Here is a 24,017-nt window from a genome sequence, read left to right on the forward strand (position 1 = left end):
GTGCACCAAAAAAGTGAATCGATAAATACTAGGGCGTCCCGCAGAAGCGACGGTCAAGTTCCCGAACGAAACATGTGATATATACTAGGGCGTCCCCCCTATGCGACGAATCTAGACACAACGCTATTAATATGCGTATAGCGACATGGAACATTGGTTCACTGACCATAACACAGAAACAAAAGTAATTGCGGGAGATCTAAACGGACACGTTGGTCAAAAGGCTCCCAAGGACACACATATTAATGAAAACTTTGGATTCGGCACTCCAAACGATCAGGGGAATGATATTTTAGAACTCGCTGTTGATCACAACATGCCAATAGTTAACACTTTTTTCAAGAAAAAGAGCGAACACCTAATCACTTACAGGAGTGGAAAAGCTCAGTCTCAGGTAGGCTTTTCCCTATGCGACTCCTCGATGCGCGCGTTGTTTAAGGATTGTAAAGTCGTACCAGGAGAGCCTCTGACCAACCAACATCGAATCTTCGCAGCCTGTTTCCGAATGCCCATTTGAAACACAAAACGCAAAGCTAAACCCTGTCGTCGAATTAAATGGTACAACTTGAAGACATCAGAGGGAAATCAGGCCGTAAAAAGAGTTTAAGATTATCTCACTGACTTCATGATGACCCAAGACGCTGAAACAATATGGAACGACCCCCATACCCGAATTACCAGCATTGCCAAGAAAGAACTCGGTGTATACCGGAAACCGCAAACTGAATACCGGAAAAGATGCCAGCTGGTGGTCCGATGATGTCAAACAAAGGCTCAGAGAGAAGAAAAACAGCTTTAAGGTATGGCAAGAAGCAAAACCGAATACGGATAAAAACGCTTATAACATTAAACAAGCCGTAGCCATCACCAAAGACTCGGCCAACAAAACTCGGATCACCCGACTAAAAAATGCAGAAACAGTTAAATAAACATTCAAAGTAGCCAAACAACATTACAAACAAACGCAGGATTTCAAACGAAATGAGTATATTAATGATGCCTCAGGAAACTTGCTTACATCGGACGATGAAATTAAAAATAGATGGCAGGAGTATTTCCAACATCTTCTGAATGAGTGTTCCCACAAGAGCGGCCCGTACCACTCCATTACGTACCTGGGCCTATTGAAGTTATCGTACCGTCTGAAGTGAGAATGGCTATCTCTTATGAAAAAAGGTAAACCCACCGGTTTACCGATTTCGATTTATTTAAGTACTGATTTTCTAAGTTTAAAATACCATCGTAAACATATTTTTTAGAATAAAAATTAAGGCCGAAGGATAATACAATCTCTCTTTACATCTTTTTTTTTTTTTATTTACAATACGGTTATCGTAAACGTAGAATAGCAGAATACACCCGAATGCCTATTCTATTTAAATATATCAAAGCAAAAATATAAATAAATTCTCATTTAAATGTAACGGATGTATTACAACATTGTTGTAATACACCGTTTAAAAATCTGTGCCTGCAAAATGTTAAAGAATGAAAGTTATGGAATGGAGTACTAAAAAAATATAGGTTTAGAGATAACCTTATTATTTCGTAACAATATTTCATCCTGAAATAAAGACTAATGAATGAAGAAAAAAAAATCTGACTACTAGCAAAGATATAAAAACGTTGATATTTTATAGTGCCAGTTACACAAAATCCATCGCATAATAAAGAAATAAATAAAATTAAATAAATCAAATAGAAATTGAAATAAATTACCATGTATACAAAAGCATCGTAATATAAAGAACATTCATTTACAAATATGATCTTTGTTATGTAACTGTAAATTTTAAAATATTTTTATCACAATTTAAGGACTTGATTCCGGTCAAACTATTATTTTGAAATAATATTTCTTTAGTAACCGTAACAAAACATTTCTTAATGGAATGACATATTAATATTTTTGGACGGTTACAAAATAAATGATCTTTTATTCTCATCGATACATAATAATACATTATAATACATATATATATATATATATATATATATATATATATATATATATATATATAAATATATATATATATATATTATACCATCCGGCCTCTCTAGCCAGAACCTGGACCCTCGGGAATCAGGTCAGCACAAGCGAATCCTTAAACCAACTCGGGGGCTCCTCGGGGCCTACACCCATGGCCGAAGAGCTCGCTTCGCTCGTCATTCCCAATTCGTCGCCAGGAGGACCGGCTCCCTGGACACCCGCAAAGCTTGCTTTGGTCGCCATTCCTATCTACTTAGAGGGTTCCACCCCCTGGACCACCGCACTACGTTATCCTCATCGTTGTGAGAGTAATACCGAAAAATTACACTATTACACAAATTACCATTATTTACCATTAATTTACACAAATTATACTATTCAGGCTTTATATAAATCTAAAAAAGAACTAAATTACAAAAGATAAACTAATAGTAAGCTATGGTAAATAAAGTACACACAACTTTGACGACGTAAAATTCATAACATAATTCTTTGTCGTGTATGCAGAAATATAATAAAATAAACGGATTAATTTTCCCTTAATGAATATCTTTAATTCACAACTTCAGCCTCTTTGGGGACGAAGAAATAATGAATATTTTTAATATCTTAATCTTCAAGGAAGCTAGGGCCTCATTCGATGGCTTAAAATCTTCCCTAGGATAACACGAATGTATCCTGCAAATTTGAAACTAACCTGTCAATGTGTTCTCCCGTGATGCGATAACAAAAAAACAAACAGACAAACTTTATATACACACACACACACACACACACACACACATTTCCGAAAAACCGTGACCTATTACATCGGGAGTGCGAACAGCTAGCCTTCAGTCTACTAACAAATACCCCGATTGAATTTTGATAATCGGATGATTGTTTACAGAAATATTATAAGCACCCATTGCATCTCTCAAAACAGCGCCCCAGGAGCACCCCGTTTGTTACCGGTTGATTGTGATAATTGGTCTAGCCTCCCACAAATTGCTCGCATACCTCACCACTCTATCCTTACACGTAGTCCTCACGGGAAGACAATTATTTTAAAAACAGAATTTTTTTTTTTAATTTATTTAATATTGCTTTATTTAAGGTAAATTTAAATAGTTTTAGTAATAAAAATAGTTGAATAATTTACATATTTAGGTGAAATCATTCACTGCAGATTGAGGGAAAAAGAAAAATGGCAAAATAGAGTAACTAAAATTAAATGAGCACAAAGTCTAACTTGGCAAACATACAATAAAAATTGTATCTCAATAAAATCCAAAATTCACCATTATAACACAGTTGTTCTTCCGGTGGCCCTTTATACTTTTGAGACTATCTTTCAGATTAAGAATGAAAGTAAAATAGACCAGTTACTTAAGACCGAAAGGCGAATTATCAGAACTTGTTTAAATAAAAGTTACCAAAAGGATGGAGTCTGACGAATTGCCGCAAATGAAACTAGTCGAACCGATTCTCAGTACAATGAAAAAACGAAGGATTTCCCATTTTTTTCACAACCGGTCACACGGAATATTAACAAAAAAAAACCTGTGAAAAATATGTTGGAGAGATCTTCAAGAAATTGGCTTGAGGGTTGAGGACGCCTGTGATAAAATGAAAATTAACTACGCACTTCAAAACAATAGATTCAACGTTAAAAAATTAGAAAAGCATAACAAAGTGTAGGTCACCGACGAAATCAGGAGACAACGATCAGATAGAATGAAGAAATACTGGGAAAATCGAAATACAGAAATTCAAGAGGAACTGAAATATGGATGACTAAAGTGGTCCAATGTGGCCTCATAAGTGAAGAAAAAAAAAGTAAATTTAATTCTATAATTTTTGTAATATTATTCATCCGAATCATTCAGTTCAAATCCAACACACACGGTGACAGAGATTCACAGTCCATTCGTTCTATTCATTAAAGTTTGTGCTTCAACCAGCAAATCTCTATTACTACATATATGCGTACATATTTTTAGATTTATCGAGATAAAATATATCAAAAAACCTCCCAAAATATGCCAAAAGACAAGGGTAAAAATTTGGTTGTGATTGATAACAGTACTTTTTTTGTATTTTCCGAACAAATGAAAACACTCTTCATATACAGTATAGATCGCGTCAGTAACGTTACGCGCCCTAGATATCTTACTCGACGCATAAAAAAGCGATTATTCCAGTATTTCCTGGGATGGCTTGAGGGAAACTGCGGTAAAACCTCAATCATAGGAGCATCACAAAATACACACGATTGATTTAAACAAGCCTCTGATGAAAAAACATTTTCATGAATTTTATTCGTTTCTTATGTAATTTTTGGTGCCGCGTTCAAAAACATTACTAAAAATTTCATATCGAATACAGTTTTCTCGTAACATATACTGTATGTGTTAATGCCCAGCAATTTCCTTCCTTTTTGATGACAGTGATGAGTAAGCTGTAAGCGGACAAATCCGCGTTTCTCCCAGGCTCAACGTGCGTTCATTGCTGAAGCTTACTTTAAATCGCAGCCATTCTTAAAATGTCAGGAAGACTTTAGAGTAGCCTTTCCTGAATCACGGATTTCTAATAAATCAACGATTTTACTAGTAGTCGTTCGTTTTATAGATACCTGTTGTGTGGTTGTATGTAAACGGTCCGACCGACCTACGGTTTTAAGTGATGCGTCCTCGGAAAGTATCCGCGTATCCTTGCTACGTTCACTTAGAAAGTCGATAAGAAAACTGTGCCAACAAACCGAAATGTCTTACAGGAGTGTTCGCAGAGCCACAAAGAAGCTCAAACTCAATTCGTACGCATTTACGTTGTGCATGAGCTTCGATAACCTGATAGAAGTAAAAGATTACATTATTGTCAATGGTTTTTCCGTTTTATTCGCAGCAGTGTTCGGGTGTCGGATTATGTTTTCACCTCTGATGAAGCATCATCTAAATTGCTTCGAAAATAGCAAGAACGACGGATACTGGAGTTCAGAAAACTCTCACATTTTCCAAGAGACTCCCTTACAATCCCAGAAGGTTGGAGTTTGATGTGCGATTTCACGAAAAAGAATGGCCTGACTTTTTCACGAAAACGAAACAACTGAACGTTACGAGGACATCATCAAGCGATTCGTGGTATTGTTAAAGGCTGATGAGCGAGATTGCTGGCTGCAGCACGACGGTGCAACGGCGCACACAGCGAATAGCATAATGATAATGCTGCGCTAGTTCTTTGGGGAACACATCATTTCTCGTGGACAGTGGACTCTTTGGAGTCATTAAAAAAAGATAATGTTTATAAGAACAACCCCTTACACAATCGAGCGACTCAAGCACAACATCGAATACGAAATAACCCGCATAAGTGCAGCGACCATCCGAAAAGTAGTAACTAACATGAAGAAACGTGTTAAGGACATTTACAGCATTTACTTTGAGAAAAATAAATAAATATAGATATTTTTTATTCATCTACAAAAGACAGTAGAATATATTATGTTAATAAAGATTTTTTAATATTAATTATCGGGTTGCGTATCTTTTGGCTCACTCTGTATTTTAGTTACTGCTAGAGCCTGGCAACTTGTAATGATTAAATTAACTATTATTTATAAAACCCATCGATATCTATCATTATGTTCCTCGTTTTATGTACTGTTTTTTTTATAATCTACAAAATGTCACGTGTTAGCATAAAAATGATAACATTAAAATCTTCATATAGTAACGTTAACAGTGGTTATTATTTGAACTAAATAATTTTGAAAACGGAGATAAATTTTTTTAAGCCTATGTCAATAGTGATTTTTGTCACGTTCTAACCTCACTTTTAAAAATAAATTTAGTCGATGTGTTTAGCGACCTGTTGTGATAATATGAGTACAAGTGGTCGTGTAAAGCGATCAGACAATTTTATTTTTGTTTGTGGTAAGTTTGCAATAAAAATAAAACATCAAAGAAATATTACACATTTTTTAAATAAAGTTTATCGTGCGTATGTTGAATTAAAATAAAAAAATCTATATAAACTTCGGACTTATCGAAGTTTATTTTGTTTGGACAGAGTGTGGAAATGATCAAAAACTAAATTTGGCGTCCCGATGATTTGGAGGGAGCCACAGAAATCACTCTGATCGCTGTTGTGATGTTAAAGGCTACGATTTCAAAAATATAAAAACTATTTTATATCTAAACTTTATATCAACAAATACATCCTCGGTTAGATCTACGCCTGTTCAGAAGTTCTAGTGCCTCTTTCGGCAACTTCCAACATTTCTACCAAAATATTAGAAAAACTTGACAGATCCTTGATTGTTACTGATGAAATTGAGAAGGATCAAGAATATAATTGCAATGAAGAGAGTGAAGGCCTTCAATTCCTCACTAGATGAGAGATTTTAGATTACCCAAAGATTCTGTTGAATTGTCGAGTTCCAGATTAAAGAACTTATTGGAATCAGCAATCTCAATTTATTTGTATAGAACAATTTATTCCCTACTTTCCAGCAATTAAAAGATATATTGCAGCAAAATAGCAGGTTTGATGTACAGGTTTGACATTGAGAATAAAGTATATAATAGCGTTTTTTTAACTCTTCTAAAAGCTGTTCTTCTGCATAATGAGAGCAAATACGCTCTGTACCTGTCGGTCACTCAGTGCATCTAAAATAAAGTTACGTTAATTTAGAACTACTACTTACTAAAATAAAATGAACATAAACGGATAGTTTCTGGAAACCTTAAAATACAACTAGGTTAGCAGATGATTATACAGAGGGTGATTACAAATGAAATATATGCTTTCGATAGCTTATAAAAAATTAAACTGGTGTATGTGAATACAGTATATGATATGGTTTTACATGGAATTTTTAAATTTTATATTGGTATATCTTTTTTTTAACCTCCGGGTCCACAGGTAAGTATCGCTTCAGAGGATGAGATGAATAATTTGTAGCGTGTGTGAGAATGCCATGCCTGACCGGGATTCGAACCCGGGACCTCCGGGTGAAAGGCCGAGACACTACCACTCGCACCACAGAGGCCGGCATGTTGGTATATCTGCACTGCTGCTAATTTCACCGATTGATGTGTCATGTTAACAGTCTGGGAAGATGACTGCTACTGCAGTAGAGAAAGCTTTTTGTGCGCTCGAATTAGCCAAAACAAACTCGATTACTGTCTTGCAGCGACGTTTCAGAGCAAAATATTGTAAATCAGCACCGACAAGAAAATCAATCTACGACTGGAACAAACGGTTTCAAAGCACAAGGTATATGTGTATAAAGAAACGTGCTGAAAGATCTCCTGTTTCAGAACACATCGATCGTGTTCGTGATGTGTATCAACGTACCCTAGGCGAATCAACTAGATCGGCAAATCAAGAACTGTAAATTCCTCAACCAAGTGTATGGAAAATTCTGCGGAAAGGTTTAATGAGATGACGCCTTATAAATTACAGTCAGTACAGAGTTTAATTTGACGATAAAGTTTTACTTACATAAAACTTTCTGTGTGGAGTTGCAGGAACGTGCTGAAAATGACGATGGCTTTTTTCTTCGCCTAATTTTTGGTGATGAATGTACGTTTCACAAGAGCGGAAAAGTTAAATACACTAATGTAAGAATCTAGGGTACAGAAAACCAGAGAAAGTTTACAACATATACGCGATTCCCTTAAACTGAACGTATTTTGCGCTGTATCTCGTGAAATGGTGTACAGGCGTTATTTTTTCAGGAAGTGATAGTAACCGGAATAATTTATCTGGACATGTAAGTGAATGGCTAACGCCACAATTCGAGAAAGATATGACGACTTCGTTTTTGTACAAGATGGAGCTCTATCTCAATAGCACTTACAAGTCTGAAATTGTCTGGATAAATGCCGTCCAAGACGATGGATTGATTGGTCGTGCAAGTGAGGAAAACATGGTGTTTAAGCGTTGGCCACCGCGTAGTCCAGACTTGAACGTCTAGCGAATACTCTGTGTTTATGTGAAAGAGAGGTTTTGTACCACCCCTTCCTGTTGATATCGACGACTTAAAACAACGAATCATAAATTCTGTCATATGCTTACACGTGTTTGGAACGAATTTGACTACCTTGTTGATATCTGTCGAATTCTTAAAAAATTCTTCCATATAATCATGCAAGTAAGTAATTATCTCATCTCTTAAAAAATACATTTTTTAATAATCTATCGAAACTGTATATTTCATTTGTAATCACTCTGTAAAAAGTACCACTGCTTCTTACGCGAATGAGACGGCAAACGAGATATCGAAACTGAATATAGAAACACTGGCCTTCAATAAAGTTTTATAGGAAGCAAGACTGGATTAAAGTCTCAGGTAGTGAATAAAGAACAGAGTGAACAATTTCATCGAGATATCAAGATTCCTAATTCTTCTTGAATATCATCATTTCAGAACCTATCCAACGTAAGAAAATTTTAAGTGTGAAGAAATCTCATTTCTGCTGTTTGAATCTTCCTTAGTATCTTTAGTCCAGACCACATTACCGTTAATCAATAAGGGAGCAGCCAACATCTAATAAAATTATACCTGTGAATTTTTAGAAACTTTTCTATTCAGGCTGTGACATAAAATTCCACATATTCACTGAAATCAGCTCATTTTTCATACTGTCGCGTGTTCGCGGCTCGATCAGGATATTGAGAGATTGACAATGTAGAATGTTTATATAATTGCAGTTTGTTGGTTTAAAATGTTCATAATTACAACCAGACAAATTAATGATAACAACAATGGTGATAAATACAATAATGATAATAATAAGTGACAATATAAAACAATTAATGAACACAAATATTAATATAGTAATTACAACCACGATAATAATCAGGACAATAGTAGTAAACGATAATATTACACGTCAATAATAACAGATCAAATAATTAATACATAATATAGTACATGACATAAAGCATAACAAACACAGTAAATATGACATAAAAACAGAGCATAATATTACACATCAAATAGTCATAAATGTAAATAGTAAATAATAAATACAGATTACACGCAAGACAGAGTTCAAAATAAATAATCCTCGGAATTTATTCCAGGTAGATAAACATAAAACTAGTATTCAGGCCTATTAACAAAGGAAACCGCTAGTCTAAACCCTTTTTAACTAATAGACAATCGTATAAACTTCAATTGCAAATACCTTTTCTGTCCACAAATAAAACTACCCTAACAGTTTATAAATAAAATTTAGCGCATTATTTCTTTCACTTGTAGTTTTACTGTAACTCACCGTTAGTATCTCTTGTTTAGTAGAATTACTCGTGACGTCATCTTACTCGTATCGAACTCGATTCAATACTCTCCTCGCTGGACTGACGTCTCGCACTCTCAACTCGCAAACTCACACCTGTGACTCTCCTCGCTGGATCGACGTCGTAACGTCTCGCTGGACTGGTTCGCAGAACTCCGCCGAACCCACACAACTCGCAGCCTCTCCTCGCTGAACTCCTCGGAGAACTTCCCTTACAGGACTGACGTCCTGTACAGGACGTCTGTCGGACGGACTGTCTCACAGGCTGGTTCTAATAGAACTGATTTCTAGCAGGTCTCACGGGGCTATTTATACTGCTAGCCTCTATACTTGCCGGACCGGACCCAACTCAAAGCGTGAGAACGATAGACGAGCCTGTTCGTTCTCATGGATTCCATAACCAGGTCCGGTAGCTTTTCTCATTTTAGAAATATTTGTTCATTGTGTGTCAGCGGGCAGTATAACAAAGGACGATTGTTAAAAAGGGTTCTCCTTTTTGTCCCTATCTAGATTCCTCCAATTATTATACTTTCATAATAATTGGTAGTAATCCATTACTCAGGCCGCTATACCGGCCTTGTTACACTATATTCATATCTTTCATACACCATCGAGATAGTTGAAAACAGACACGCATTCTAAAAGCATTATTCCTCAAAACGCTTGACTCTGTAGGCCGTTACTTTTATTTATTTGATATATGTAGACCATAAGCACTGCATATGTTGTACTGCTGAAGGACAGATAAAATAATTTAAAAAATAAAAACAGGCTTTAAAAAATAGTAGTAAAATGTTACAAATAATTATATTTTTATTTATTAACTAAAGTAAAAGCATTTGTAACAAATAACTATTCTTGTAGTCGGTGCCAGCCAACATAAGTTAAACAAAAACAAAAAAAAAGAAAAGACCTAAGATCTATATAATACAACTTCTACTTGAAACAATGCAAAATTGGTCTCAGGAATAGTCGACCTGAGACTGCACAAGAGTACACTTCATTTACATTGATACATATCATCCTCTGAAGTAATACCTTACGGTGGTTCCGGAGTAGTATTTACTGAAGATTCCCATCTCAAGTTAAAGATTTCGATATTTGTTATTTCAAAATCTTTAACTTCATGCTAATATATTTAACCTAATAATTTATTAATATTATGTAATAGACTAATTAATCTATTTCTTCTTTCCAGAAAATTTACAATATCTAAGGCTGGGAGATAACAACTTACACTCGATACCGAGCAATGCACTACGTAAACTTCACAGATTACGTCATCTAGACCTTCGAGCAAATAATATATCTGTCGTATCTGAAGATGCTTTCAGCCTTTTCGGCGATTCAATTACATTTCTCAATCTTCAAAAGAATTCGTAAGCAAATAATTATTTTGTTAATCTACCATTAATTATTTATTTTAATTTTCTCAATAGATATAATAGAATAATGAAATAAAAAGAATAATCAATAATTTAACTTAAATCTAGTTGCACATAACTCATCAATATAGCTAGGATTTCTGCGTTATACAGTATTGATGACATTGCAGAGATCTAAACCAGCCTGGTTTAGATTTCTAAACCAGGAAATACAAAATTACACACACGCACGCGCGCACACACATTGTGCAAATTAATGTGAACAAGAGGTAATTTTTAGTTAGTTATGTTATAGCATTGATACCAGATGTAGTATAGCTGTTTCCCTCTACTTCAAGTATCGTATGAAAATATGTTGTTTGTTTTGAGAGGTTATGTGTATCGCTTACCTATTTTACTTTGGTTTCTTCTAGTGTAAGTCATCTTCTTGTGATGTGTTTATAAATTTATGTGATGTCGTTGATAAATTTACAAAAGTAGTAATGACTACCAAAATACTATTAAAAGTAGATTAACTCCTAAGAAAAGAAGCAAGAAAATAACACTCGATGAACATACTGGTATGACTCAAAGAAAGATAGCAATGAAGTGTAAGGTTAGTCTAGGTGTAGTTAATAAGATAATTTCATCCAGACAAAAAGGTTGCTATGGAAGAAAACGTAAAACAACCTTGAAAGATGATACTATTTTACGTAGAATAAGTAAAATTGATACTCACAAAAATAATTTTGAGCTACAAACAGACTTAGAATCAGCCGGTGTGAAAATTCATGATTCTACTTTACACAGAAGATTTCTACAAAGCGGTCGCAAGGCACGAAGGCCTATAAGAAAACAACTTATTACAGAGGCCATGAAGAAGAAAAGCCTTTTTTGGGCCAAAAATACAAAAACTAGAGTGCTGAGACTTTGAGAAAAGTCCTTTTTTCTAACGAGAGTATTTTCTAGTTCAGAACGTAAGTGTGTCACATGTGCGAAGAAGCGATGATGAGTGGGTTTCGCCAAAATACATCATACAAGTTGTAAGGCATTAAAGAAGATGTTTTGGGGATGTTTCAGCTACTTTAGACCTAAAACTTTAGTACTCGTCTCTGGGACGATGAACAGTAAAAAGTGCATCCCATTATTGGAAAATAGGGCTCCACCAGAACTTCAAAGACTTGCAGATTTACTTAGAGTAGAAAATGTTATTTTTCAACAACGTTTGCCCCCCCCCCCTTCCGCTTATCAAAAAAAGTTAAGCTTTTCAAAAAACCGTCTCAGAAAAGGATTCACCGTTTAGTCTGGGCTGGAAATTCAGCAGGCCTGAACCCAAATGAAAATTTGTGGACAATTGTGAAAAAAAGACTGAAAAAATGGGCGCATTACCAAAGAGAAGATGATCTGTGCTGCGATGAAGGTGTGGTTTCACTATCAAGAAATATGTAAAAAACTTATACATTCGATGCCTAAATGAACTGAAATAGTCATTAAAGAGCGAGGACGACATTAAATATTAAAAAATACTGTAGTAAAAACACTGTACAATCTTTACGAAATAAATTTGATTATTCTTGAAAATATACTCTTGTTCACATTAATTTGCACAAGACCGAATATAACCGTATATATTTTTACATTCATACTTTTTCCCTGCTGAATGAAGGCATCATTAATAAACTGTAATTTTCCACGGAAAGGGGGAGGATAGATTGAATTATAGCCTTACACTATTTGCACATTCTTTCTTAGTTAAATTACGGTTGTTAAATTTCACTCGATGTCTAACCGGAATCGATCAGAATCTCTTTATCGGTGAAAATATTTGCTGCAGAGTTGAAACTTGCGGCAAATGGAATGAAATGTTGCTTACGTGCCTAAATATCATTGGCATTTTCATAGACCTGGTATTCTGATGAACAATAATATATTTGACTTAGTAAAGAAAAAAAACACTATAAACTGCTTTACACCCTAATAATAAGTTACTAGCCACCTGCATCACGTCGTTAAAAAAAATGTTGCAATTTTCGATATACATACAAGGTGTCCCATGAGGAACCCGATACACTTAACAGGTGTATTCGTCTTATCAAAATAATGAAAAAGGTTCACGTAAACACAAGTCTGGAAACGCTTCGTTAGCGAGTTACGGCTAGCGAAAGATATCTCCCGGAATTAGATCCCCGAAGTAATGTGGTCGTAAATTAATCGATTCACCGATAATTATATTTTTGTGCTTCATACGATTCTTAAGAGATCAATTTCATTACAAGAAGTTACTCCATTACAGTAATTTATTCTATATGACGTAAAACAATATACTATTATTTATTAGAAAAATTACAGGAAGTAAAACTTGAAATACCATTTTTAGGAAATATATTCCAGAATATATTCCAGGCTGGGAGATAACAACTTACACTCGATACCGAGCAATGCACTACGTAAACTTCACAGATTACGTCATCTAGACCTTCGAGCAAATAATATATCTGTCGTATCTGAAGATGCTTTCAGCCTTTTCGGCGATTCAATTACATTTCTCAATCTTCAAAAGAATTCGTAAGCAAATAATTATTTTGTTAATCTACCATTAATTATTTATTTTAATTTTCTCAATAGATATAATAGAATAATGAAATAAAAAGAATAATCAATAATTTAACTTAAATCTAGTTGCACATAACTCATCAATATAGCTAGGATTTCTGCGTTATACAGTATTGATGACATTGCAGAGATCTAAACCAGCCTGGTTTAGATTTCTAAACCAGGAAATACAAAATTACACACACGCACGCGCGCACACACATTGTGCAAATTAATGTGAACAAGAGGTAATTTTTAGTTAGTTATGTTATAGCATTGATACCAGATGTAGTATAGCTGTTTCCCTCTACTTCAAGTATCGTATGAAAATATGTTGTTTGTTTTGAGAGGTTATGTGTATCGCTTACCTATTTTACTTTGGTTTCTTCTAGTGTAAGTCATCTTCTTGTGATGTGTTTATAAATTTATGTGATGTCGTTGATAAATTTACAAAAGTAGTAATGACTACCAAAATACTATTAAAAGTAGATTAACTCCTAAGAAAAGAAGCAAGAAAATAACACTCGATGAACATACTGGTATGACTCAAAGAAAGATAGCAATGAAGTGTAAGGTTAGTCTAGGTGTAGTTAATAAGATAATTTCATCCAGACAAAAAGGTTGCTATGGAAGAAAACGTAAAACAACCTTGAAAGATGATACTATTTTACGTAGAATAAGTAAAATTGATACTCACAAAAATAATTTTGAGCTACAAACAGACTTAGAATCAGCCGGTGTGAAAATTCATGATTCTACTTTACACAGAAGATTTCTACAAAGCGGTCGCAAGGCACGAAGGCCTATAAGAAAACAACTTATTACAGAGGCCATGAAGAAGAAAAGCCTTTTTTGGGCCAAAAATACAAAAACTAGAGTGCTGAGACTTTGAGAAAAGTCCTTTTTTCTAACGAGAGTATTTTCTAGTTCAGAACGTAAGTGTGTCACATGTGCGAAGAAGCGATGATGAGTGGGTTTCGCCAAAATACATCATACAAGTTGTAAGGCATTAAAGAAGATGTTTTGGGGATGTTTCAGCTACTTTAGACCTAAAACTTTAGTACTCGTCTCTGGGACGATGAACAGTAAAAAGTGCATCCCATTATTGGAAAATAGGGCTCCACCAGAACTTCAAAGACTTGCAGATTTACTTAGAGTAGAAAATGTTATTTTTCAACAACGTTTGCCCCCCCCCCTTCCGCTTATCAAAAAAAGTTAAGCTTTTCAAAAAACCGTCTCAGAAAAGGATTCACCGTTTAGTCTGGGCTGGAAATTCAGCAGGCCTGAACCCAAATGAAAATTTGTGGACAATTGTGAAAAAAAGACTGAAAAAATGGGCGCATTACCAAAGAGAAGATGATCTGTGCTGCGATGAAGGTGTGGTTTCACTATCAAGAAATATGTAAAAAACTTATACATTCGATGCCTAAATGAACTGAAATAGTCATTAAAGAGCGAGGACGACATTAAATATTAAAAAATACTGTAGTAAAAACACTGTACAATCTTTACGAAATAAATTTGATTATTCTTGAAAATATACTCTTGTTCACATTAATTTGCACAAGACCGAATATAACCGTATATATTTTTACATTCATACTTTTTCCCTGCTGAATGAAGGCATCATTAATAAACTGTAATTTTCCACGGAAAGGGGGAGGATAGATTGAATTATAGCCTTACACTATTTGCACATTCTTTCTTAGTTAAATTACGGTTGTTAAATTTCACTCGATGTCTAACCGGAATCGATCAGAATCTCTTTATCGGTGAAAATATTTGCTGCAGAGTTGAAACTTGCGGCAAATGGAATGAAATGTTGCTTACGTGCCTAAATATCATTGGCATTTTCATAGACCTGGTATTCTGATGAACAATAATATATTTGACTTAGTAAAGAAAAAAAACACTATAAACTGCTTTACACCCTAATAATAAGTTACTAGCCACCTGCATCACGTCGTTAAAAAAAATGTTGCAATTTTCGATATACATACAAGGTGTCCCATGAGGAACCCGATACACTTAACAGGTGTATTCGTCTTATCAAAATAATGAAAAAGGTTCACGTAAACACAAGTCTGGAAACGCTTCGTTAGCGAGTTACGGCTAGCGAAAGATATCTCCCGGAATTAGATCCCCGAAGTAATGTGGTCGTAAATTAATCGATTCACCGATAATTATATTTTTGTGCTTCATACGATTCTTAAGAGATCAATTTCATTACAAGAAGTTACTCCATTACAGTAATTTATTCTATATGACGTAAAACAATATACTATTATTTATTAGAAAAATTACAGGAAGTAAAACTTGAAATACCATTTTTAGGAAATATATTCCAGAATACTTATCGTAAAATCTACAAAACCTATTAATAAAAACTAGAGAAATGTCGGCTAAAATTTACCGATTAATAATAAAATATTTTATGCAACTATATAATAGTTGCATTATTCCTGCCGATAAATCTAGACTGAAAGCTCATTTCATATTGATGATAAATAATCTTGGCTGTTTTAATTTAATTACTAATCACTTTCTCCTAACATGTGCGATTTTATTTCATTATTTATTTTCAAAAAGCAGACTTACGACTCCGGGAAAGTCCTATAACTGTGCGTTGTTTCTGATGCACGGTTTCCACACACAACTTAACTTAAAATATTTATTAATTTATTTAAATAAATATTTTTTTCGTTTATTTAATTCGATGGTTCTAATTAAGCGCGCGCACATACCGTATTTAATTCGCGCGGGTGTGGCGGTACTAGCGGAGACGGTCGGCACTAACTAAACTAATGTAATTTGACAAGTTACATACAACCAATTTCGCTTGAACGGTCGACAGACTGGTATAGCCGCGAGGCTTAACGCACCAGGTACCGAGTCGACCGGGCGATCGAGCTACTTTTTTTACACTTTAAATATTATTCATTTATTTAATTCTACCGCTTACCTCTGACGTCAAAACATTACAGTAGTTAAGATAATTTTTTGGGCTGGGGTGCGATTTTGCAGAATTTTTTTTTGCAAATATTATTTTTTATCGTTAACAAATGTGACTAAGAAAAATATCGCCTTAATTAGGCGAAATCTTGAGATACTGAAGGTGACCTTGCTCTTACAGCCTTACCTCGTTGACCTTTTACGTTGAAAATTTAATGGCATCAATGCCCCGATATATAAAAGTAATCTGACCAAATTTGTTCAAAATCGGTCCGGTAGTACTGGAGATATGAGGTGATTTAGAGGCCGACACTGAACCTTAACATTCGTAAAATTTCCATCCGGTTTTTTACGTTCGTTAGGTGTCAAAACGTCAAGATCCGGTGAAAACCGCATATTCCCAAATCGGATCGATTACAATACTTAATATAGGCGGGAAAATAAAATTAAAAAAAAGCTATATAACTTTTTTAAAAAGAGGATGGTCATAAACGGGTAATTTTCTTTAAATTTTCTTCAGATTTTTTGAAAGAAATCTTCATTAATGAAATTAAATTTGAATCGCTTAACGACGATTTTAGTAAACTTCAAACCGATCGGCAAAGATGTTGAATGATTAATAATTATTTAAGTTATCGCTATCATAAAGAAGAAAATTAAGAGATATAGTAACTCAATTATTACAATAGTAATAGACTATAAACAAAAAATATATACTTTGTTGATATAACAAAAAAAACAATAAGATAATAAAGAAAAAAAAAACAGAACGAACAAGTGGGCCTTCTACTCGACGTTTATCAAGTATAGGCAAATAATTTCTATTGTATTTTATAAAGCCTTCTTGAGTGTAATGCAAACATTCTCCTAGAAAATATATTTGCACACCTATTTTACCAATTCTACAGTATTAAATGAATATAATAGTTACGAGTTCATTTATTATTCCAAAACAAAAGAATAAAATCAACAACAAAAGTTCTGCAAATATGACTGACTTTGTTAATTTATTATTTAAGGGGATTCCAAAAAATTTCTTTGCTTTTCATTTCTACTCGCATAAGAAAACTGAAATATTATTTTTTTTAAATGCAACCTTGATAAGGGTATCCGTAATGCATGACCCTTACAACATAAAAAAATGTTATTTTAACTCTGTAACACAATTGGTTAATCTTTGGGTCGGAAGTAAGAGGATCGATGAATATTAACTTCTTTAGTGTTATAAAATACTAAGAAAACTTTCTACAAATGCGATTGATATTTTTTTTATAATTAAATGCAGCTGTTAGATGCCGTAACTATAATAGTTATAAATTTATTTAGAGAATTTTTTGGGTTGAGGGTGCGATTTTGCAGAAACTTTTTTTTGGAAATATTATTTTTTAATTGTTAACAACAATGCGTAAGAAAAATAAGATTTTAATTAGGCGAAATCTCCAGATACTGAGGGTGACCTTGCTCTTACAGCCTCACAACCTTGACCTTTTAAGTTGAAAATTTAACGCCATCAATACCCCACAGATAGAAGTAATCTGCCCAAGTTTTGTCAACCTCAGTTGAGTACTGGAGAAATAAGATAATTTAGGGTGCAACAGCTAACACCGAACACACACACACGTATATACAAACATCCGGGTTTTTGGGTTCCTTACGTGTCAAAACCTAATGGTCCGGTAAAAACCGCATATGCCCGATTTGAACTGATTACAATACTTTCCCTTGCGGGAAGAAAACTATTATAGTTTTCTTCCTTTTGAACCAATAAACAAAGCAAACATCCATAAATAAAACAAATTAAATACATATTTCAATTTTTAATTTACTGAATACCACCAGTATACACAGTTCATATTTACGGACACCGAACTCGTCATTCTGACTTGATGAATAAGTCTCAAGCCATAATATTATTTTAAATTTAGAATATAAACAATTAATACTGATGATACAACAGAGATTTGAACAGAAATAATCTATATTTTTTTAAAATATTTTCATTATTCAACTAGACACTATTCAGACTACCGGCTGACATATTGGGTTTCACATCAGAAAAGAGTATTATTTGGTAACAGTGTTTAAGATATTTCAAGTAATCGGAGGATTCATACGAGGTATAATTTTTTTTTTTTATAAAAAAAATGAATTGCACAAACGTTGCTTTTTAATATTATCAAATGATAAATAATAACAATACTTATCGCTATAATATCCATGTAGACATCCAACTGCGGTTAATATTGTGCCTTTCGGAATAATTTATTACTAATCAATATTATATTAACTGCTGCCGTTACACGAAAAGCTCCGATGGGATATTTGCAGTTCTCAGCAGGTGCTTAGGGTATTTATACCGCTTATTGGATGTAATTTGCTTAGTTAAACGATTAATGAGGTAAATATGTTTCATAATCTAATTACTAGCGAATAAACTTCAAACAGAATAAATTACAATTTATTCGATTAAACTAAATGATATCTGTTTTTTCAAAACGTAAATATTGAATACACAATTAAAATACTAATTCAGGAGAGTGAAAATATAAGAAAATGTTTTCTTAATCGATTATTTTCAAGATAAGAAAAAAATCAAACGCGGTAGTTGTACACGTTTCATAACGTTTGCAGCTACTTTTCGTAATATTTGCTCAATAATGTTTGAAATCTCACTTTCAATGTTTAGCCTTCGATTTGTCAAGTGTATGACGATTGTTTTGAAAAACTACACTTTTTAAATACCCCAAAAGAAAACGTCTGCCGGTGTAAGACCTCTTTTCTCTTTCCTGTTTAGCCTCCGGTAACTACCGTTTAGATAATTCTTCAGAGGATGTATGTATGAGTGTAAATGAAGTGTAGTCTTGTACAGTCTCAGGACGACCGTTCCTGAGATGTGTGGTTAATTGAAAACCCAACCGCCAAAGAACACCGGTATCCACGATCTAGTATTCAAATCCGTGTAAAAATAACTGGCTTTACTAGGACTTGAACGCTGGAACTCTCGACTTCCAAATCGGCTGATTTGGGAGACCAACCCGGTGGGTTCGGTGTAAGACCTGGGGATCTTGAAGGCCGCAATCATTTTCATATCATCCGACGGCCAAAAGATTCCCGTAATATATCCAGCGTTTCATTAGCGGTATGACACGTTGCGTTATCATGCTGGAACCGACATTCTCGTTCGTATATATCTAACATGCCAATAAGTAATTCGATTAATTTGCGATAAACCACACAGTCAACAGATTTGTCAAAAATTAAAGCACTATTACACGAAGTCGGGACATCACACAACAAATACCGATTTTACGTGCGAGTATTGGTCGTTCGTGAAGCGCGTGAGGGTTTACAGTGCTCCATATTCGGCAGTTTTGGCTGTTAATCTAGCCATCCGACTGAAACCGTGCCGCTCCGGCGAAATAAACACGATCCAAAAAATCAATACCGTTGTCAACAACGAGAGAACGAAACCGACAATACTGTATAAACGTTTTCCGCGTTCTACTTCTTTCAGTTCTTGAACGACACCGATGCGATAAGCATGCGATTGTAATTTTATAATAGCCCTGAAAGCTGCAGATACTGATAGCCTCGCCTGTGAAGATAACTTTCTGGGCGAGCGAGTCAAACGTTCTTTCACATCCTCCAGAACTTCTACTGTTAACAGTGAAAGTCGATCTCTGCTTTTCCGATCGTGAACCACTCCCGATGTCACGAAATTTACTAATCGGACGCGACATTGTCGACTTATTATATCCCGTAGTTTTCGTGATTTCCAACGTAAAACAGAAAACTTCGTTGACAAAAAACACGCTTTTTTAGTTTTGAATTATAACTTTGTTAAATGATTAATAAATGCGTAAATTCCGTTACCGAAACTTGTAAAGAATTTAATTTTGAGAAAATTGATGTAATAGTCTACAAAAAAAAACAAAATCAACTAAAAACAAGACAAAACAAAAATTAATAGAAAGATTTTTGAATTTCTAAAGATTAAAAACAACTGTGTTTAATACAATAAATTTAAACCTTTGAAAAATTAGGTTGGCAGAACTTACTATAAGCTTAGAAATTAATTTGAATACCATTAATTGTTATCATAAAATTGTGGTTACGTGTTAATAATAAACGTTACGGGGTTTAGTTGTTTTTGACGTAATTCTGATTGTGTTTAATTATAAGTTTTTGAGAATGAAGTTATACAGTGTTTTTGTGTTTGTTGTACTCTAAACTGTACCTACATTTCTTAAATTGAATCTGAATTTAAAAAAATGAAATTCCGTTTTGAATTCTTTGTTTTGACAAATGCCACGTCTCTTCACTCACGTAAAATATGCTGATTTGATTTTTTTGTACGGCTTTTGCGATGGAAATTCTCCAGCTGCAGTGGAAGAATACCAGCGTGTGAGTAGTTCCAAACCGTAAAGAATTTTGTAGAATTTTTAACAATCTTCGCTGCCCACAGATGCACTTCCCAGCGCTGATGCTTCATCTGAATGTCAATCGATTCACGGTGATGAAACGGAAACATTCTTCAATCGGTACAGCTTAGTCCTACAAGTACGCGAAGAATTTCTACACGACTCAACATTCCAAAAGTACAATATGGAAATCATTACATGCTCACGTGCGTCCTTATCGTGATTAGAAAGTTAAACATCTCCAGCTTGATGACCGTGCGAGATGACTGCAGCTTTCTCAAATGGTTAAAAGTAATTATCACTTAATTCCGATCATACTATTTTCAACATCATTAACAACAAATCATTAACAACAAATGGAATTCACATCGGGGAGGTCTTAAGAAAACTAAAATGTTGTAATTTTTATAACTTCGTTGGGATCAGGATTTTCATCAGGATTTTATACTGAAGCACCCCATAAAGTGAAAAAGTAAGGGGGGGGTTAATGAGAGTAGAAGCTTAATTAAGACAATTAAGAATAGAAAAGCTAATTAGTTGAGAAGTACCATGAGAGATAAGGGTAATAAAATAGCAATGCTAAATGAATCAGTAGATGATGCAAGAAAGGAGATAAGATTTACAGATGAACTGAAAGGAAATGTAAATCAGGAACTCAAAGTTTAGCTACGAATAGAGGGGACTGGAGACGAACTTGGAGCAACAACTTACCCCAATATATAACAATCATAAGGTGGTGTAAACTAAAAATCTCAATATACTGGTCTGGTGATCGAAAGAATAGCCACAATAGCCAACAAATGATTTTTTTTTAAATTAAAAGAAAACACGAATCTATGGAAATGTAGTATTTAAATTATATTGCAATTTAAGTATTTTGTATTTACAAGTATATATTAAGAAAAAAATTGATCATGCATTTAGTATGAACACATAAAACTACTGTTGAAATAAATCTGTATGCTATACGCTACTGAATTAAAATCTTCATACATTTAAAGATATATTAAAGATATATTTAAAGATATATTTAAGTAAGAACTTCATACATAAATATTCACAAAGCTACAAATTTTAAATAATAATAAATTAAACATTCATATTAATAAAAAGTAAAAATTATGTTAAATATTTAGCCCTACATAACCTACAAATGAATATGTAGATAAGAATATGAACAGGAAAGTTTATATAAAGAGAGATGAGCTATTATAGAAAGGCTTGACAGGTTATATCATAACTAAATTCCTGTCACTGTATACATTAGCATGTCACTAATACATTAACCTGTCCATCAGCTACGAATGCATGTTACATATTACTCTACGTACCACAAACGGATAACCCTAATGACGCTATGAAAACCTTTCTATCACACACTCTTTCAGCCTCCTTTTTATCCTTTTATGTTCTATATTGATTGATTCAAGCAAAATTTACTTCAAACTTATTATAAACTTTCAATACTTCATAGGTCTCTCTTTACCATTTTTCTAATTTCGTAATTTAAATCTTCTGTCATTAAACTTTCTTTAATTTTCCTTTTTAGCCTGCGGTAGTTACCGTTTAAATAATACTTCAGAAGATGAATGAGGATGATATGTATGAATGTAAATGAAGTGTAGTCTTGTACAGTCTCAGGTCAACCATTCCTCAGATGTATGGTTAATTGAAACCCAACCACCAAAGAACAATGGTATCCACAATCTAGTATTCAAATCCATATAAAAGTAACTGCCTTTAATGGGATTTGAACCTTAAAACTATCGACTTTGAAATAAACTGATTTGCGATGACAAGTTAAACCACTAGATCAGCCCAGTGAGCTCATTATACTGTACAAAAATAGCTAGACAAAATTTTTGAGAACAAAATTATGAATTGTAAACATATCCAGAAACGTGAAAGCAATTAAATAATGACCAAAATTAGAGTTTAGGTTTGTTGAAATTTAGGTTGTTTATTTTTTAAAATAAATATAAAAACAAAATGAACAAACAAAATTTAAACTACACACACTCCAAGAAAAAATTCTAAATAAGATATTTCACAACCCAAACACCAGAACTACATTCAATAATACAACAAACCAGCACTCTTGAACCATAATCTCCAAAAAAGGTTAACAAGCAGCAAGAGATAGCTCAGATGCAGGATTTTGAAAATTCACCATTAAAAGAAATGTATTGTATTCTCAAGTTTTTAAATTTTCCAAGATCTATTAATTTTATATGAGCATACTTTATAAAATTTGACAATTGAATTTCGAATATTTATAATTGAAAAAACATTATATTTTTTAGGGAACAAAAGGAAGAATGAACCAGGAAAAATAGGAAATATAAAAAGAAAAATTTACATTAAGTTAGAAATTTTGTAATTATAGGTTCTTTGAACCATCATTTTGAACGTACTGATGAGTGTTCCTCCATCAGTAGTCTTAAGGATGCTTTAACAGGAATACTAAGGAGGTGAAAAAGAATAGCTTTGAATATATTAAGTTTTAAAAAAAATGTTTACCAAAATTGGCCAATTTAGGTTACTGACTGCTGATGTATAATTAACACAGTGCAAAAAATGCTAGATTACATCATGATGGCTGCTTTGGATAGTCTTTAATAACAGAACAGTCTTTAATACAGCCTTTAAGTCAGATAGTCTTTAATACATACTTAAAACAGACACATTTTTTTAACACAATTTTATATTATTAATTATATTATTAATTTATTTTAAAAATATTTATTTATTAAAGGTTACATAAATAGTTAACACAGTGCTTTCATCACCACTTTCAATTTTTTCTTTCCTATCATCTATAGCAAAACCTCCTTCATTATCAAAATTAGTTCCATCCATCACTACCAATAATAATATTATTAATATCAATTTCTGTCGAACTGCTATTCTGGCATGTGGATCTGTGATATTTTTTACAAATTATTGTGCATTACAATCTGAATTTAAAACAGCGACAATTTGTTGAGCAGTCATTGTATAACCGCATGAAACTAAATTAAAAATTGAATCTGGTGCCACATATAACATCATTTCAGTAGGTTTTAAAAGATCATTTTTCTTTCCCATCCCCATTTTTTTTTTAGGTTTTCCAAATCATTTTTGAATTTGGTGGTATGTTCCAAAAAAGAGCTACATTTATTCCAGTGTTTCATTGCTGCCTTCATACCCACAGTGTAGAAAGATTTGTTGTTATGTCGAAACCAAGATAGGACTGACTGCTTCACCTCATCATTACTACTGAAATGCTGGCCTCCCAAGAACAATTCCAAGGGTCTGAACAGGTGAAATTCACTAAGAGCGAGGTCCGGACTGTACCGGTCGGGAGGGAGTATGGCAATAACTCCCAGCCAAGATCATGTAGCCTGCATGTCATGCAGTAGGCCGAATGCGG

At 33.8% G+C, this 24,017-nt stretch overlaps 1 protein-coding gene across 1 annotated transcript in view; it reads left to right on the forward strand.

Annotated features, from left to right (window-relative positions):
- LOC142324184 (uncharacterized) overlaps window positions 1-24,017 on the forward strand; it is a 315,884-nt gene that overhangs the window by 270,841 nt on the left and 21,026 nt on the right. The window contains exon 6 of the mRNA XM_075364931.1: window positions 10,475-10,655. Within this exon, the coding sequence (XP_075221046.1) occupies window positions 10,475-10,655 (181 nt within the window). The remainder of the gene's footprint in view (window positions 1-10,474; window positions 10,656-24,017) is intronic.

Source organism: Lycorma delicatula, chromosome 4, assembly GCF_047948215.1.
Source record: "Lycorma delicatula isolate Av1 chromosome 4, ASM4794821v1, whole genome shotgun sequence".
Taxonomy (NCBI): Eukaryota; Metazoa; Arthropoda; class Insecta; order Hemiptera; family Fulgoridae; genus Lycorma; species Lycorma delicatula.